Source organism: Fundulus heteroclitus, chromosome 16 (genome assembly GCF_011125445.2).
Source record: "Fundulus heteroclitus isolate FHET01 chromosome 16, MU-UCD_Fhet_4.1, whole genome shotgun sequence".
NCBI classification, from domain to species: Eukaryota; Metazoa; Chordata; class Actinopteri; order Cyprinodontiformes; family Fundulidae; genus Fundulus; species Fundulus heteroclitus.
In genome coordinates this window covers 27,054,245-27,071,860 of record NC_046376.1, presented here as the reverse complement: position 1 = coordinate 27,071,860, position 17,616 = coordinate 27,054,245, and the positions used below count along the sequence as shown (strand labels likewise).

The 17,616-nt window shown below is 40.3% G+C and overlaps 1 protein-coding gene across 1 annotated transcript; it reads left to right on the top strand.

Moving 5' to 3' along the window:
- Nucleotides 1-7,216: 7,216 nt before the first annotated feature.
- Nucleotides 7,217-14,894, top strand: LOC105933535. Its single transcript, XM_012873123.3, has 5 exons — nucleotides 7,217-7,313; nucleotides 7,883-7,960; nucleotides 9,372-9,834; nucleotides 9,945-10,346; nucleotides 10,764-14,894. Exons 3-5 carry the CDS (start codon nucleotides 9,391-9,393, stop codon nucleotides 14,652-14,654), a joined length of 4,737 nt encoding a protein of 1,578 aa, XP_012728577.2. The 5' UTR covers nucleotides 7,217-7,313; nucleotides 7,883-7,960; nucleotides 9,372-9,390; the 3' UTR covers nucleotides 14,655-14,894.
- Nucleotides 14,895-17,616: the final 2,722 nt, after the last annotated feature.

Sequence of the window (17,616 nt, the reverse complement as noted above, 5' to 3'; positions counted from 1 at the left end):
TAGCGCCGTCATCATAGCACGGTGGTATGTAGCGAGTTACTGAGAGAAATGAAGCCATAAGGACTTAACGCAACTTTATTTATAAAGCACTTTAAGATATAACTGAAGAGCAGATTCATAAAACAAAAATGAAATCCACAAACTCCAACATTTCAAACAGGGTTAAAAACCAGACATCGAATGGAGTGCGCAGATGAAGCAGGTCGGACAGATACTTGACCCTCGAGACATTTGAAAGCAAATAAAATGATTTTAAATCAATCCGAAAGAGTGACTGGGAGCCAATAGATTGCTGCTAAAACAGGAGAAATATGTTCTTGTTTTTGTGTGTACCAGTTAAAAGACCAGCCGTAGCATTTTGGACCAGCTGCAGCTGAGCCACATTTTGTGGCTCGACTAAAGTGTTTTTATTTTCTGTGTAAATTGTAATGCAGTAATCTAAATATGTTGTGATATAAACATGAATTATGCCGGGACAGGAATGGCTTTACTTTGGTCAGCTGTGTTATTTGAAAAAAGCTGGATCTGGCCACAGATTTACTTTGATCATCAAGGTTAAGATCGCTGCCCAATCTTACACCCGTGTCCGTGGCTGTATGTGCCAGAAACTGGACCCAGGTCAACACTCATGTCAGAGACAGTACTTGGCCCAAACATCATGGCCTCTGTCTTTTTATTGTCCAGGTGTGAAAGGTTTATTCACAACTATGATGGCCATAAGTAGACAGGGGTCATTTCCACTTTCACCTCTAGATGAATTAAATGACGTTACAGATGGAAAAAGAAAAGAGCAGAAAATACTTTGCTGTCTGTCCTTGAAATGACGGCACACTGAGCAAAAGGTTAGCTCAGCTCACACATGCTGGCAGTTCCAGGAGCAGAAAGTAGGACTCCCCGAGGAGCAAAGTATGTGCGCACAGGGCATCCACAACACTGTTATCATAGGGTTACAATTTGTATTGGTTTGTAATTCAGTCAATATAATCTTAAAATAAGGAATGTAAAGTAAATTTCTCTTCTGCAGCTACAGGGACTATAAAATTTTTAAAATGCCAGATTTCTGTAATGTAAAAAAAATTATCCATGACAAATGATTTAAAAAGTGTTTCAATTATGATTAATCTGGGGGAAAAAGCCACACGTAACACCCACCTCAACCTTCATTATGATGGGTGACCGGCCTTCTCCACAGCTGACCCTCCTCTTTGTAACTCCCTCTCTGACCACCAGAGAGCTCTACAGACACTGCTTTAAAAAAGCAGTATTTGTGCATGGTTGTTTATCCTATGTGTCTCTGTGTTGCCCTGTGATGGATTGGCAACCTGCCTACTGGTGTACCCCGTCTCTTGACCATTAACCGCTGGACGTGGGCATCCCTCCGTATATAAGGGGGAATAGGTAATGGATGGATGAAATGAAATATATTATCATTAATTGGTGAAGCACCTTTTTATGGCTTGACAGTATTAGCCCACTCCCCTCGGCTAAAGTTCCCCAGATCTGTCAGGCTGTGAGGACATGTCTTGTCCTCAGCCCTCTTCATGGAACCATAGATATCAGATTTATGTCTGGACTCAAGATTAAAAAAAAATAAAAACATATCTAACAAATCTAATCAGTCTAACCAAAACCTCAGTTCCATGTGAAGTAAACCCACAGCATGATGCTGCCACCACCATATTTCCTGTTTAGCATGGTGAGTGACCTTTTTGGAGCTTTGGCCCATTTACGTTTGGTCTCATCAGACCGAAACACATTTCCCCACAAGGTTTGAGGAGAATAGAGACCGCAGCAAACTGTCAAATGTAGAACACAACAACTATAGCTTTAAAAGCAACCAGTTCTTGGTGTTCTTAAACACTGAAGATTCTCCTTGTGCCCAATTACTTTCTCATAAAAGTCAGGGGCGACATTGGCACAGGAGTTATGGAGTTTCTCCTGCAATTGGCTGGTTGCCGGTCCGATCCCCCGCTTCGACAGTCTCAGTTATTGTGTCCTTGGGCAAGACATGCCTGCTGGCAGAGGGTCCGGTGGCACCGTTGTATGGCAGTCTCACTTCTGTCAGTCTGCCCCAGGGCAGCTGTGGCTACTAACACAGCTCACCACCGCCAGGGTGTGAATGTATGTGTGAATGGGAGAATGACTGATTGTAGTATGAAGTGCTTTGGGGTTGTTGGACTTGATAAGGTGCTATACAAGTACAAGTCATATACCATAACAAAGGCACAGTGGTGGGGTTTTTTTGATAGCGAGATAGAGATAATTGTAGGTAGGACAAGCGCATTTAATAACTTTACTAGAAAATTGCTTGGTACTTCCTTTATATAAAGAAAAAAACGGAATAAGGTTAAATTAATTACCGTAATCAGTCTTCATATAAGGGTTTTCACAATACAAAAGTTTAAAACGTTATATAATTTTCCAATAGTGCAGCAATTTTTTTTCAAGGCAAAGAGTTTTTTTCCCTGATAAATGGCATACAAATCCAACCAATTACAATGTAACTAGTTCGTTTATCTCCATTAGGGCAAATTAGGGGCAAAAACAATAACCAGAAGACCCTTTGGCAAAAATCTAGAAAAATAAGTCATTTAAATTGTTGCCTTCCTCGTTAACAAAACAGTAGACACAATTGAACAGAGGATTATTATTTTATATTATACCTGGAGGAAGTGTGGAATAATATTTCTGCTGGTTTTGCTTCTGTTTTATCTTTGCTGTATATAAAAAAAAAACACACCTTACATTTCAAAAACGTCTCCAGATTTGTCAGCACAGTGCAAGTCATCATTCACCAAGCTCCTTATTCTGTGGCTTGGTAGAGCTTACAATAATAGTGCAGCTTTATGACATCTAGCAGCAGCCTTACAGGAAGACAAACTAGCATCAGATAATTAATCATTTATTTGTTGGTAAATGTACACAGAGGTCAAAGGTTAAAAGACAATCAGGATTAGAAAGCAACCAATTCCTTCTTGGGTGGTTTGTAATCCCGTAAATGTTCACTGAGTGTACTATCATGTGGTTGTTCAGCATCACATTTTACAAAGGGGACTTTCAAACACAGTCTGCACCACATGACCTGCTGTTTCTTCGCTTCCCTTTTTCATGTGCTTCAGTCTTACTCAACTTTGAAGGTTCCTCAGTACAGAAAAAAAGAAAAATAGGTTATATTTACGTAACCAAAGAGAGGTGACCTTTCATCAAACTTGAGGTCACTGTACAAATGAAAACAACATAAGACAACAATAAAACCAGATAAAAATCATCAAATTATTTAGTGGTATCACGAGGAGTAAGCAGTCCTGAGGCGTTGGGTTTTAGGTCTGGATTCGAACAGGAGAAGAGTGTCAATGTTACATATGTCCGGTGAGATAGAGATCCAGCAGGAGGTGGCGACATCAAGAAGATAAGATAATTTTTCAATGTGAATAGAGGGATCCAGAATTTGGTTTTGAATTTAACTGGGAGCCAGTGGACCTGCTGTAGAACTGGGGTGATGTGTAGGAATGAAGAAATGGTGATAGGAGTAGTTGACTTCTGGACCATGTGGCGCTTGCTCATCGCGGAAGAACAGAACCAGGGCCTCCTATGTAAAGCATAAGAGCAGTTGTTCTCCTCCACTGTTTCAAGTTTCTCCAAAAAAGAGAAGCAGGTGTTCGTTTCTGCTGGAACCAAGACAAATGACGTGAGAACACAGAACTGTGCCTCAAAACCACCATTTTCCTTGGTTTGCCTCAAACTTCTGGATCTAAAATCTGCTTTAACAGCTACAAGTAAACACTGAAAAGTCTCAACGTACCAAAATAAACCCATGCAGTCTGGAAAAGTGTAGAATTTGCTTTTGCCATTTCCCAGGTTTGGGTAAGTATGTAAACAGCAACACAATGTTTGATTTTCCTTCATTTATTTCCTTATCCCATTTGCTAAGGCACAAAAGTAGAAAACGTCATACTGCAGTGGATCCCACATTGTTTTAAATCATTATTTTATTTGGTTCTCAACCTCCCAACACCCGCTGTCACTGCAAGCAGATATGAATAATGGATGGATGCTTTGATTAGCTAAATTATTATGATCAGTATTTGAACTTTTGAGCTACTGAATGAATTGCAGATTTAAAATTAAAAAATGGGCCCTTGGTCTCTAAGCAGCTACCATACTGTGTTTCTTTAATTATTTATTTGTTTGTTCATTTATTTAGCCCTTTACAACAGCCAATCAGACAGCCAATGTGCTCTACAATAAAATTATAAAAAATGACTCCAAAACAGATAAAGCAGAAAAAAAGTATAAATACAAGTCAAAAATCTGGAATGAAATGCCACAGTGCTACTGAGTATTTGAAGCCTTCCAAAATAAATACGTCTTCAGTTTGGATTCAAACTGGACACAGGTCAGTGACTGAGCAGAGATCCGGAATGACCAAAAGGCCTGGTCACCGTAATGTTTATATTTAGTTCTTGCAACATTCAAGAAGAACTGAGACGATGACCTCAAGGATCTACCACTCACGGCAAACTTCAATAAATTGGAAATTTAGGAATTGGGCCAGACCTTTAAGAGCCTTAAAAATAGACAACAATCATTTAAAATCTGTTCTAAAAAGGACAGGCAGCCAGCAGACAGAAAATATTATGGGGATGATGTGCTCACGTCTAGAGGTGTAGGTTAAAAGACATGAAGCTGTATTTTGGACCAACAGAAGCCTTTTCAGGGATGACTGAAAGACAGAGACAAAAAGAGCTTTACAGTAGTCAATTCCTGAGCTAATAAAAGGATGTGTAGTTTTCTCAAGAGCAGCACTGTTTAGAAAAGGCCTGGCTTTAGCTGAAAGATGAAGGTGGTAAATGCTTGATTTGACTGCTAAATCAACTTGTTTGTTGAATTTAATGTCCTTGTCAAAAAATAACCCAGATTTCTTACAGTGTCATTAATTTTAAAATTCATAGCACTGACGTTAATGGTGGCATTCTCAAAAAAATAAAAAATAATTTTTTGGTCCTTTGTACATTTGAAACAGGGAATTTTGGGTTAATCACTGTTTTACTGCAGAAATACCCTTAAAAAGACAGTGCTAAATATGGCTGTTACCTGGTTTTGAAGACAGGTAAAACTGAAGATCATCTGCATAACAGTGGAAAGAGAAGTGGTGATGGGTTATAATCACTCCGAGTGGCAGCAGATAAGAGAGAGAAAAGAGGAGAGGACCAAGAATGGGACCCTGTGGCACCCCACATGATTGAGGTACACTGGAGTAAGATATGTTATTAATATCACATGTCTGTCAGTTAGGATATAAACCATTTAAGCTCTGGACCATGGATATCACGGTGGCTTAAAGGACACAAAAGGACAATGATCAACAGTATCGAATGCTGCCATGAAGTCCAGAAGTACCAGGACAACCGGGCATCTACCAGCAAAGGACATAGCAATGTCATTGTGTACTCCTAGTAAGGAATACTCTGTGCTATGTTGCAGTTTAAAGCCAGACTGAAATTCTAGGGTTAAAATGCTAAACAAAGCACTCAAACAATTTTTTTCCAGGATTTTTTTTTTTTTTTTTTTTTTTTTTTTTTACAAACTATAGGTAATATAGTTAAGAAAATGTATTTTGAATAATCTGACTTTAGTCCAAAATATTATATTCCTTATTTGATTAGTCCAAAACTTAAAGCCTCTGAAATTTAGTTGATCATAGTAAGTTCCAATGCAATGAAATCAGTAAAATGGCTCTATATCTCATTATAAACAAACAAAAAAAATTGTAGTTTTATTATCTGTGGAGTCCACAGATTATGACACCAGACTGCTAATCAAGCAGGGTCAAGGTTTATACTTTCTGCTGAAATAACCAGCTGTTATGAAAAAGTGCAGAAAAATATTATATTAAAAAGCCTGGAACTTCATGGTTAAAAATTTGAAGGGGCCCTGAATTTTTTAGTTCTTGTACAAAAGTATAACATTTCAATTTTGTGTGTTTTTGTAACATTTTAGGAAAAGTCATGAAACGTCAGGCTAAAAGATTTACATTTACAATATTCTAGTGCTGTCTAATATGACCCAAACAGGTTGTAGGTACCAGTTATTCAATCCTAACCCATAACTGCATGTAAACATGGTTTCTGTCTTGCAGCTGTCTGCTTTTGCCTAAGGGTCTGGTAGGTAAATCTGAAAGTTCACCTTGTTTTTTTTCCACTCCTGATTTCATTTTGTTCAGCTAACGTTACCGATCTTTAACCCACATTTCCTCCTTGTATAAATGCTGGCAAACCCCTAATCATCTAAAATCTGGGGTGGAATTAAATGGTAAATGGACTGAATTTATATAGCACTTTTCCAATATGACAGAGACGACTCAAAGCATTATACACCTAAGCCAGATTCACATTCCTACACCAATACACAGCTCAGTAGGGTTGAGTGCATTGACATGTGACTAGGGAAATTGAACCCACACCCTTCTGATTGCAAGACAACCACTCAACCCATCGAGCCACAGTCACCCACAGAATATGTGCACACAAAGAACTTAATAGCACCTCCCTATTCAGTCCAATCAATCCCCTCACAGCACGTGCATAAAAGTAAAAGAAAATGGGTTAAATGTGAAACTCATAAATTATCCATATTTTCTATCTAGCGCTTGTGTGCCCGTTTCTAAAAGGCCCACATCAAAAACCATCACTGGTTGCAGGAGTCCAACCCCCCTCCAAGCAGTTAAAAGCCAGCCAGTCTTGTTTTTGTTTAGCCTTGAAAAATATTTTGAAATGTAACTTTTTGGTCCATAGGTCTCATCTAAATTTGAACGGAACTGCAACGTACATGAAGTGTTGGGTGTTAATCCCATGCAAAGGGAAGTATGTGCAGGGAAAAGCTTCTTTTTTTACAGGATGAGGACAGCACAAATTAACTTTATTGAATCCAAGTCACACCATATCAATAAGGGAAGTCGTTTTTCTCATTTCTGGAAATAGGACATGAGGAGGAACTTCATCACTTATTTTCATCCCCAGGAAACTTACAACACCTCTGATCCTGGTCTCCTCTGCTGTCTTTAAGAAGTCATATGATGGTCACTGAGAATTTACTGAATTTCACAACATTTCCATCACTTTGCTCTCACTTGCACAAGCTAATTACTCCCAGCTTGCCCAGCTGGGAGTAATTAGTAATCTAGGTTCCTTTTAAAGCTCAGACACATGGTGCAGAGGTATCCTGTTCAGACGCTGGTGCACAGAGAAAGGTTGGCCAGGGACCTGACGCCTGCCAGGACAGTGGGGACAAATCATTTGTGTGGACAGAGACAGGTAGGCTCTTTGACATTACTTTATACATAAGCTTTCAAATGTTTTAACAGGGAAATAATACAGTTCAAACTTAAACAAATCACTTGATTTGTTGTTAAAAAAAAAAATCTGATTTTTAGAGAAGCAATCCTATTTTAGATAGAAAAGGAGGAAAATTATTGACTTTGATATTGATGTGTTTTGTTGTTTTTCTACAGTAAATTACTAATCTATGGTAGCTACTTGGGGAATTGAGAAAGTATATCCAAAACATGTCTTCACCAGTTCCCAAATTATGAAAAATAAGCCACCTGCCCCCAACTGAATGTACAGGACAGGGCAAATGGGCCACTCCCTTGTGTTAAAGTACAGATAGTTCAGATGGTAATGACTGGAAGAAAAAATGGTTCTTGAGACACAGTTTTAAAACAAGGCATTTAATTCAAGCTAGCACATTTAGTATTGTCAGTTTTTGTTAAACTCATGTGGAAGATTATTTGGAAAGATGGACTGGGAGGCGGAGAGCAGGCCTCTTAATTGGAGTCACAGTGTCTTCATTATAGTAAAAAAAAAATCCCTTGTTTTTGCAGTCCTGCGACGTTTTTCTCCCACTGAGCGGTCAACCACTGGAGCAGCTGGCCACATCTTGGACAAATTCCTGTAGAGAGGTAAGAAATATTATGCTGGGATGAATAAGAGGGAAGGCCAGTAATTTATAAGTTATACATACCTATATATTTATAAATGTCTGGGTGCATCTTAGTCATTGAGACTGTACCATAAAATGCAACCAGACACATTTTTCATATAGCTTGACATATTGTTGGAGTTGCGTGTGAAAAGTCTTCTATTTGGGATGAACACTTGTGACTGGTCATTAAATATGTTGACAAGAGCGAGAAACTTTCTGTTAATGATTTGTGTGGATAAAGGTTGGGTTATTTTACCTGATGTGACAAATGCATTAAACCATATTGGTTTCTTGTGACTGTCCTGTTGGCTTATTTGGCATTTGCTATAAAATGTCCAAAGTACGGTAGTGGCAATCGACCAGCCGGTTTTCTTCTACTGCTGGAGTCTGGCCAACCACAGAAAGCCAGCATTGTGTGGATGATTTGAACAAATCAAGCAAAATCAAATTTCCATGTGATTTCCTTGACAACCAAGCAAGCTTCAGTTTCCGACAAGGAGTAACTGCTTTCACGCGTAAGCGGACGGGCCTCGTTACCGGACATTACGGAGGGAGATGCTCCCTTCTGTCTCAGACACACATAAAATCTCGATGCATTCCATTCATGGGCACCATTTTCTCAGACAAAGAAACCTGTGTTCCCCCCTTTTCTTTTTTTTCTTTTTTTTTTTTTTTCTTATAACAACTTAACCAACTTACTGGCTCCACTAATGTGAGAACGGTTGGACATCATGTGAAGGAAACGGGTGCCACACTGTGGGATATAGTTTTATTGTGACCGTGTGTACATTAGTGCCTTCACATGGATCTGAGGAATAGTTTAAGTGAAAGTTGACTCCTTTTGGGAAACAAGACGCTTTTCTCCAGACTCTATTGGAGAGTTTCACTAAGGTATACACCCTTTAAAAAAATAAAAAGGCCTATAGAGTCCCCCTAAAGCAAAATTTGAGGACACTATCTGATATTCAGTCTTTGCTGTGTCTCTTGAGTTTTCATAGCTTGGTCTCTATAGGACCAAACACTGGCTTTGCACAGGTTGTCTTTCTAGATGTAGGAAGCTGATAGACCCACAGCCTACAATTTGCAGTTCTAATTGCAGAGTTGACTCTCAAAGCTTTAAAATGCACACACTTAGGATTGTTGTTTACAAAACGCATATAGCTTTTGTTCCTTCAACTCAGTCATGTGCTTTTTGTTCTGTCACACAACAATCCTAATAAAATTCAATGAAGCTTGCCCCTAAAACATCCAAAACATTTAAGTGTAATGAATAGGTATGAAGGACATACTACATGACCTTAAATAAACAGCAGATGGTATAATTACCTGTATTATAATTGTGTCCTTTCATCTTTTTTCCACTGATGGTATCACTTCTTTCTGTCAAGCCCCCTCAGTTTCAACAGGATGACGCTACCTGACTATCCAGTTCCAGAGCTGGATGCTACACTGCAAGAAGTGAGCCGTGTTCTGCAGCTCACACTAAGTCAAGATCTTTACGATGAGTTTAAAAGCACGCTTGAACAGCAGAGGAACACCCTTGAAGAAGCCCAGATGAAATTGGAGGCCATTGCAGTGGGCCAAGAGAACTGGGTGACCCAGCAGTTCAAGCAGGGTTTGCTTTCTTGTGATGATCCCCTGCCTACTTCAACCGCTCTGCCAGTTGTTCTTCTCCCAACTAAAGCAAAGGGATGCTCTCAGCTGGAGAGAGCAGCTGCTTTACTCTGGGCAGCAGCAAAGTTGTACAGTGACCCGCTCTTACTGGAGGGTGACATTCCTATGGAGCACACTCAGCAGTCTGAAGTGTTCGCTGCCAGCCGTATTCCTGGCAAGAGCCAAGATGAAATTAAGGTGAGGTTAATGCATTAAATGTCTGAATACTTTCTGGAAAAGCGTGCAACAATGTGGCTGAAATTGTTTCCTGTTAACATAATACACCTTCAAACTCATCTGTTTGTCAGGTCTACCCACAAAGCCTCCATGCAATCATCACCTGTGCTGGTGGAGCGTTCCCCATTGAGATACTGTGGCGTCCCAGCACTGGCGGACCAGTTTCTGCCCGGTCCTTCACAGAAATCTACAAGCAACTGGCCCAGGTGATGGAGCTGCTCGGAGCGGGGAAACAGAATGATCCCCCTGTCATTTGCAGCCTCTCAACTCTGGAACGCAAGTCCTGGGCTGCTCTCAGGGAAGAGATCCTCAACCAAGGAGGCGACTCGCAAAAATCACTTGAGCTCATGGAGAGCGCCATCCTTGTGCTCTGTCTGGAAGACGGTGACGCACCACCTGAAATGGCTGATGTCCTCAACGCAGTGAGGCTAGGAGGAGGAAGAGACTCCCCATGCCTGAGATATTACGACAAGGTATCTAAACCGTTTGTTTTAATTTGACAAAACTACAGATTAATCCAATATTGGGAAGAATTATTTCCATAAGCATAAAACGGGTCACATGTCTGCAGAGTGCCTACGATCAAAACATTCCTCTGTCCATCCATCCTTGGGTAACCTGTCAAGGGTTACCAATCCATAACAGGACAAAATAAAAATAACCCTATTTAAGTCAAAGTTAAAGGAAACTTTACCATTTGCTAGATGAACAAGATATCATTTAGCGCCAAATGTTACAGGATTTTTTTTTTTTTTCCATAAGGGATGGACATCTTGAAGGATCAGTAAATTTATTAAAAGCTTACAGAAATCTTTGTACATTTGAGTTAGATTAAATACTTTTGACTTTTATTAAGAAGCCCACACCCTTTTTTTTGTGTTTTGTTGCAGGTCCTGAACCTTGTTGTGTTTAAAGACTGCACAGCTGGGATGGTGTTCGAGCACAGCGCTGTTGATGGAATGGTAGCTTCTCTTGTGACTGAACGTGTGTACCAACTATCTGAGACTGTTGACCTAAACCTTGTGAATAATGACTTAGGAGAAATGCCCCAGCCTGACACAATTAATGTTAATTTGCCATGTCCAAAAGCCCTAACCCTACCCTTTCAAGGGATTGGTAACCTCCAACACAGCCCTGTATTGACAGTAGACAATCTAGTTCTCACTTTTGATCTTCCATCTTATCCTGATGTATTTTCTACACTCAGAGAGCAGAGGGGCCTGTATGATGCTTGGGTCAACTTCTCCTTGCAGCTCTCCCTTTTGCAGACTCTTGGGGAGTCTGCTGCTAAACACATGCTTGTCACACCTACACATATGCGGCACTACAAACATGGCCGTTGTGATCCCACATACTCTCTCTCAATCCATTCCCGCAAGTTAGTTGCCACCTTAGCATCTCGTATCCGTCCTGATAACACCATCCACAACACTAATGACTTACTGGAGCTGTTCCATGTTGCTTTTTTGGAGCACAAGAGCCTCATAAGAAGCACCAAAACTGGCCAAGGTGTTGGTCCCCACCTAGCTGCTCTGCGTCGGTCATTGCCAGCTGACAATCCACTGAGAAAATTCCTGAATCCATTTGGATGTCCATCTGTATACCTCACTGGTTCTGATAGGATGGAAGGTGTAGAGTGTGGAGTAGGAAATGTTTATGCACAAGACCAACTTGCTGTAACCTACCTTGGGAAGACAGACAAGGTGCGACTTGTGCTCAATGGAAAGGGGGCATTTGCTGTTGCTCTGAAAAGTCTTAAAGATAACCTCATGCTGAACTTGGAGTTGTTGATGCTTTTATCTGTAAGGTATGCCATCACAAGCCAAATGGGAGCACTGGGTTGTCTGTCCAAGCGACATCAAACAGAGCAGATGCTTCAATGCCAAGAAAATCCAGGCAAGGGCAAAGGGACTCTTGACCCTGTATCTGGCATGGGCTCTGACTACATTCTTGTGATTCATGGTGGTGCTGGTGAGGAGATTATGCTGAGCAGCAAAGTGACAGACATGATCGAGTTTGCACTGCAAACAGCTTTAACCCTTGGAGCCCAAATTCTTGAACAAGGTGGCAGCAGTCTGGATGCTGTACAGAGGTCTGTGGAAGCTTTAGAAGACTGTTTTCTATTTAATGCAGGAAAAGGTTCAGTTCTTAACAAAGAAGGCAAACATGAAATGGAAGCTACCATTGTGGATGGAAATGGAATGAGATCAGGATCTGTTGCTTGTGTGAAAAGTGTTAAAAACCCCATCAAAGCAGCCAGATGTGTGATGGAGAAGAGCCAACATTCACTGATTGTTGGAGAGGGAGCTGAGGAGTTTCTGCAAGCATTCAAGGACAAGGCAAAGTCAGTTGGGCAAGAGTATTTTTACACCGACATGCGTCACCAAGAGTTAATTGAAAAACTCAGTGGAGGAAATGCTGCTAAAAACAATAACCCTCAGACAGTTGGCGCTGTGGCCTTGGATCGTCATAACACATTGGCAGCTGCCACCTCCACAGGTGGCTTGGTGGGCAAACTGAAAGGGAGAGTAGGGGATACTGCAGTTGTAGGAGCAGGAATATATGCAGATGACAAGGTAGCAATTACCTGCTCTGGAGACGGAGATGTCTTTTTAAGGAGCAGTGTGGCAGAAAAAATAGCCAGTCTGTACTACAACAAGGGCTATACTCTTCGGCAGGCCTGCAAGGAAGTCATAGCCCAAAATTTGAAAGATGTGTGTGCTGGTATCATTGCTGTGGACAAAAAGGGTGACGCTGTCATTGAAACAAATGCTGGTGTGATGTTTGTGGGCTCAATGACTGCCGGTATTTCCAGGGTAGAAGTTCTCAAGCCTATGAAGAGTTTCACCAATGTAATTTGGGAAACCGATGAGCTGGTTGCCTATCTGAACCCTAAACCCTGGACCACTGGGTCAACCATTCTGAGTAGAAAGACTTTGAGTGGGTCTAACAGCATCTTCCAGTTGCCAATACCTGATTTTGTTGCTATGCTACAAGGTGCAAAAACAGTATCAAACTTGTTGTGTGAACGCCTGCGAGTACAACGCTGTTCCCTGATATTTTATCCAACCCCTGCTAAACCAGCACAAATTAGACTTCTCCCACTCTATGGGTTAGAGCCAAAGTGGCAGCCCCATCTTGCAGATGAAGAGGAGTTCCACAGTCATGACACAGGCTTCTGTAACTCAAAAAGTGGCCCACGCTGGGACGATGAGGCACTGACCCAAGTTCAAGCCAAGATCAGAAATGCACTGCCCACATCAAATGCACCATTTTGCTTTGACTACTTTGGTGATCCTTCCAATGATGGCCTGTTTAGTCGGATTGTACGAGGAGAGCAGCAACAGTGGAGAGTTTGGGAAGATGGGCAGCATGTTGCTTTCCTAACGCCATACCCAAATAGACCTGGTCTAACTGTTGTAGTGCCACGCAAACCCCTTTCCAGTGATGTCTTCAGACTCGATGATCCTGACTACAAAGCTCTTATTTTGGCCACATACAAAGTTGCCAAACTGCTGCAGGAAGGAATGGAGGCTCTAAATGTTGCGTTGATCTTTGAGGGGTTTGAGATTGACCATGCCCATGCCAAACTGATCCCTTTGTCACCATCTCCAGAGGGGAAAATGGCTCCTGAGCTACAACCAGAATACTTCCAAACCTACCCTGGATTTGTGTCGTCCTTGGATGGCCCACCGGCTGATGCTAAATCCTTAGAAAACATCCACATAAAAATCACCCAGAGCAGGCCTCCTCATTCATGGAAAGATCCTCAGGTTCACTCTACACTGGCCATTAAAAGCCAGTGGTATCGCAACCTGTTTCAAATTCAAAACACTTTATTCCACAGCACTGTGGAATATTTCCACAGTTCCTGCCAGTACTCCTATGCTCTGACCCCTCTCACCACAGATGCCATATCTTCGCCAATGGGCCTGGGGTCTGACTCAGAGCCAGTGTCTGTAAATCTGCTTGGGCAAGATGTGTACCTGGCTGACTCAATGCAGTTTGTCCTTGAATACTTCCTTCGGTTTCAGGAGAACCTCCCTGGAACTTACTACATATCTCCCAGTTTTAGAGGGGAAGATCCAGACTCCACACACTTGAACCAGTTCTACCATGTCGAGTGTGAATTGTTGGGGGACATGGATGATGCCATTTCCATTGCAGAGGGATACTTGGTTCATCTCACCAAGTCTATGTTGAAAAACCATTCAGACATTATCCAGAGCTCTGCTGGAACCTTAACGCATGTGACAGAACTCTTGAGCAAACTGGAAGACAAAACTGCTCTGCCAAGAATCCCCCTAGATCAAGCTGTTTCCATGATGCCCTCTGCAGAATGCTTAGAGTGGGTGCTAGATGGCCAACCCAACTTTGGCAGGAAGCTAACTCGCAAAGGGGAGCGTGTCTTAATAGAGAAATTTGGTGGTGCTGTATGGCTAACTGAGATGGACCACCTGGGAGTTCCTTTCTACCAGGCGTACGTGGAAGGCACAGGTCGGCGCAAAGCCAAGGCAGCTGACCTCTTGTTGGGGCTGGGTGAGACCCTCGGTCTTGGTGAACGCCACTCCACACCTGAGATGGTACAAGAAGCCCTGAGCCACCATGCAGTACCAGAAGATACCTACAAGTGGTATATTGGCATGCGCAAAGAGAAGCCGCTCCTCACCAGTGGATGGGGCATGGGAACAGAGCGATACTTGTGTTGGCTGCTTCAGCATGATGACGTTAGAGATCTGCACATCATACCAAGGATGAAGGGAGTAAAGTTCATGCCCTGATCGTAAGGCAACTGCAGATAATCAGGCCAATAGATGTAATATATTTGCGGTAACTGGGCCAAACTAGACCAGGGTGTGGATTCTGAGGTCACAAATACATCAGGGATGCACAATGTCTTGTTTTTCAGCTTCAAAAAATGTACTGTGGCCTTTTTTTCCTGATTACTGATACCCTCAAATGTATGTACCAAATGAAACGCTGAATGCAACTTTTCTAAAAATAAATATATTGAAGTTAAACCAGATTGATGTCTCTTATGTGTCAATTGCATGTAACAAGTTTAATTATAACCTTTTTATTGCCCTGTTAGGGTTTTTTTTTTTTTTTTTTTTTTTTTTTTTTTTTTTTTTTTTTTTTTCCCCAATTACAATCAAAGACAAACATGTCAGATTTACTTCTGGCTGTTAAAAATCATTTTTTTTTTTTTTTTTTTTTTTTTTTTTTTTTTCCCTTCAAAAGATTGCTCTTAAACTCATGTCTCATTGTAGCAAATAGTCGTAAAAGATCAGAATGACTTTGAGGTATTTTCATAAGAAAATGGAGGAAATTTTGGTTAATTTATTAATGCTTTTAAATAACCAAAATTGTGAACATTTTTATCCTTATGCAATGTTACCAGTGGCTAAGTTCTCCTTTGTTCAATATATGCACACTATATACAAAATCAAATCTAGCAATGAATAACTTTTATTTTTTTTTTTTTTTTTTCCCCACTGGTGGAAAAAAATGTTTGTAGTGATTCAACTGAGCACCTAAATTCAAACACTATCTTACTGTAGTCAAACCTTCTGCAGGGATCAGTCTTCCTTTTTTTTTTTTTTTTTTTTTTTTTTTTTTTTTTTTTTTTTTTTTAAACACACACTTGTCCACTTCAATTGTAAGAACTGTATAACTGCATTGTTGGATGTTTAATGCTTTTTAAAGCCAAATTACAATGGATGGTGGAAAATATTACTCAAACCAAGTTGTTTTCAGCAGAAAACAATGCCTTATTGAATGTTAAGACGATTAGACCCAGCTAGAAGGTACAGGAAAAGGAAACATGGTTTTTCAAGTAAAGACTTTATCTAATCTAAGGCAACAAAGCATAATTTGGAGGAACAGCCAGGAAGCTCATGGCAACTCTGCAGGAGCCGCAGCTCAGGTGGGAGGAATGTTTATAGGACAACTAATAGTTTTACACTCTAATGTGGCATGTATTAAACTGGGTTGAGAAAAAAGTCCATTCTTGGAACAGAACACAATGATTCCCCCCCCCCCCCCTCAATTTTTCAGGCACATCAAACATGTGAATGACATACCCTTGTCAGATGAGATTAAAATATAATGGTCTGCATGCAAAAGGCTGTGTGGAGGAAACCGCTCCTCACAGTGAAACATAGTGGTGGCAGCATGATGGTGTGAAGATGCATTTCTTCGGCTGGGACAAGGAGATGGTCAGAGTATATTCTGAATACAGGTTGAAGAAAAAATGTAAGACTGGAAAATGGAACGCCGTAATTGCAGCAAATGTAGCCCTAAAAACATTTTGGCTCCTATCAAAAAGTAATATACTTCAAGTTGATATAAGCTTAAATCTTAGTATTGACATATTTAATCTCAGACTTGTTTATACTTCTCAGTATAAGTGAAATATACTTCCCCCTACTATATGAAATATAGCTTATAAAAAGTAAACTTCAAGTACAGTGACTATTTTCAAATGGGAAATAAGTATACTCGTATTTAATTTTATTTATTTATTTAATCAGGACAGTGCACATTAATGAACAATCATATACTCTTGTACAGATTGGAAATGAGCCAGATTATAGCATAGTTGCTACTTTACATCTGTCATCCTGAGGCAGGAAAAATAAAACAAAAGATCACAAAATACAATCAGTCAAAATACATAGACACACGTTCAAACAATGACATTACAAAAAATAAAATTAGTGAGTGCATGACTGAGAACTTTTAAGAAACTGTTTAAGGCGCTTTTTAAATGTGCAGTAAGTGGGACAGTCCCTGATGTTTGTTGGGAGGCTGTTCCAGAAGTGACCCCTCTGACTGATAGAACAGTTTGTCCAAAGGTTGTTCTTCTGTGAAGGATCTCTAGGTCTCCTCTGGAAGAGGCTCTGGTGCAGATACGTCTGCCAGGTCTAATGTAGGTAGAAAGTGGAGGTGGGGCTAATCCATGCAGAACTTTAATTACACAACTATTTTTAAAATGGATACAATTTTCAAACTTGAGCATATATTTTTTCCAAAATGTTACACTGATGAAATGACAGGGGCTTTTGATCAAAGATTTTTAAGGATTTTTTGAATAATATTTCTATTGGTTTTAAAGTTTTGTCTCCAGTGAGTGAGTAGGTTGTGATGCATACATATTTGAATAAACTACTTTTTGCTAACGGGTGCATATAAGCCTATCAGTGGTGTCAAAAGTACACACATTTGCTACTTAAGTAGAAGTATAGATACTGCAGTTTAAAAACACTCTGGTAAAAGTTGAAGTATCAACTTGACCTCTTTGCTCAAGTATAAGTGAAAAAGTATGTGCTCCAAAAACTACTTAAAGTATAAAAGTATAAATTAACCTTTAAAAAAAAAAGCCACTATATGAATTCAAAGCTTAATTTAAACACTGATTAGTTTTACATGTGGCCCAAGACACAACATAATCATTAACCCATTAGTCAAAGACAAAGTCACTCAAGGAGCGTGTTCTCTCTCAAACTTTATTGGAATTCAATTCCAAACAGAGGTAGTATTCAAGCCTGCAGAACTGCCAGGACATAAATGTGTGAGTTCCATCAAATACCTAAGGTAAACTATACCCTTTGGTGCAAAAACATTCTATGTAGTTTGTGTGTGTGTAGAGAGAGAGAGAGAGAGAGAGAGAGAGAGAAATAAAAATAAAAAGAGAATAGCTATAGAATAGCTAACCAATGAGTGTTTGCGTTATATGACTCA

Excerpts from the sequence above, each read along its gene's own strand:
- LOC105933535 (XM_012873123.3), top strand. The coding sequence starts at position 9,391 with ATGACGCTACCTGACTATCCAGTTCCAGAGCTGGATGCTACACTGCAA. Across the intron at positions 9,835-9,944 it reads AGAGCCAAGATGAAATTAAG|GTCTACCCACAAAGCCTCCA; the intron begins GTGAGGTTAATG and ends TCTGTTTGTCAG. Across the intron at positions 10,347-10,763 it reads GCCTGAGATATTACGACAAG|GTCCTGAACCTTGTTGTGTT; the intron begins GTATCTAAACCG and ends GTTTTGTTGCAG.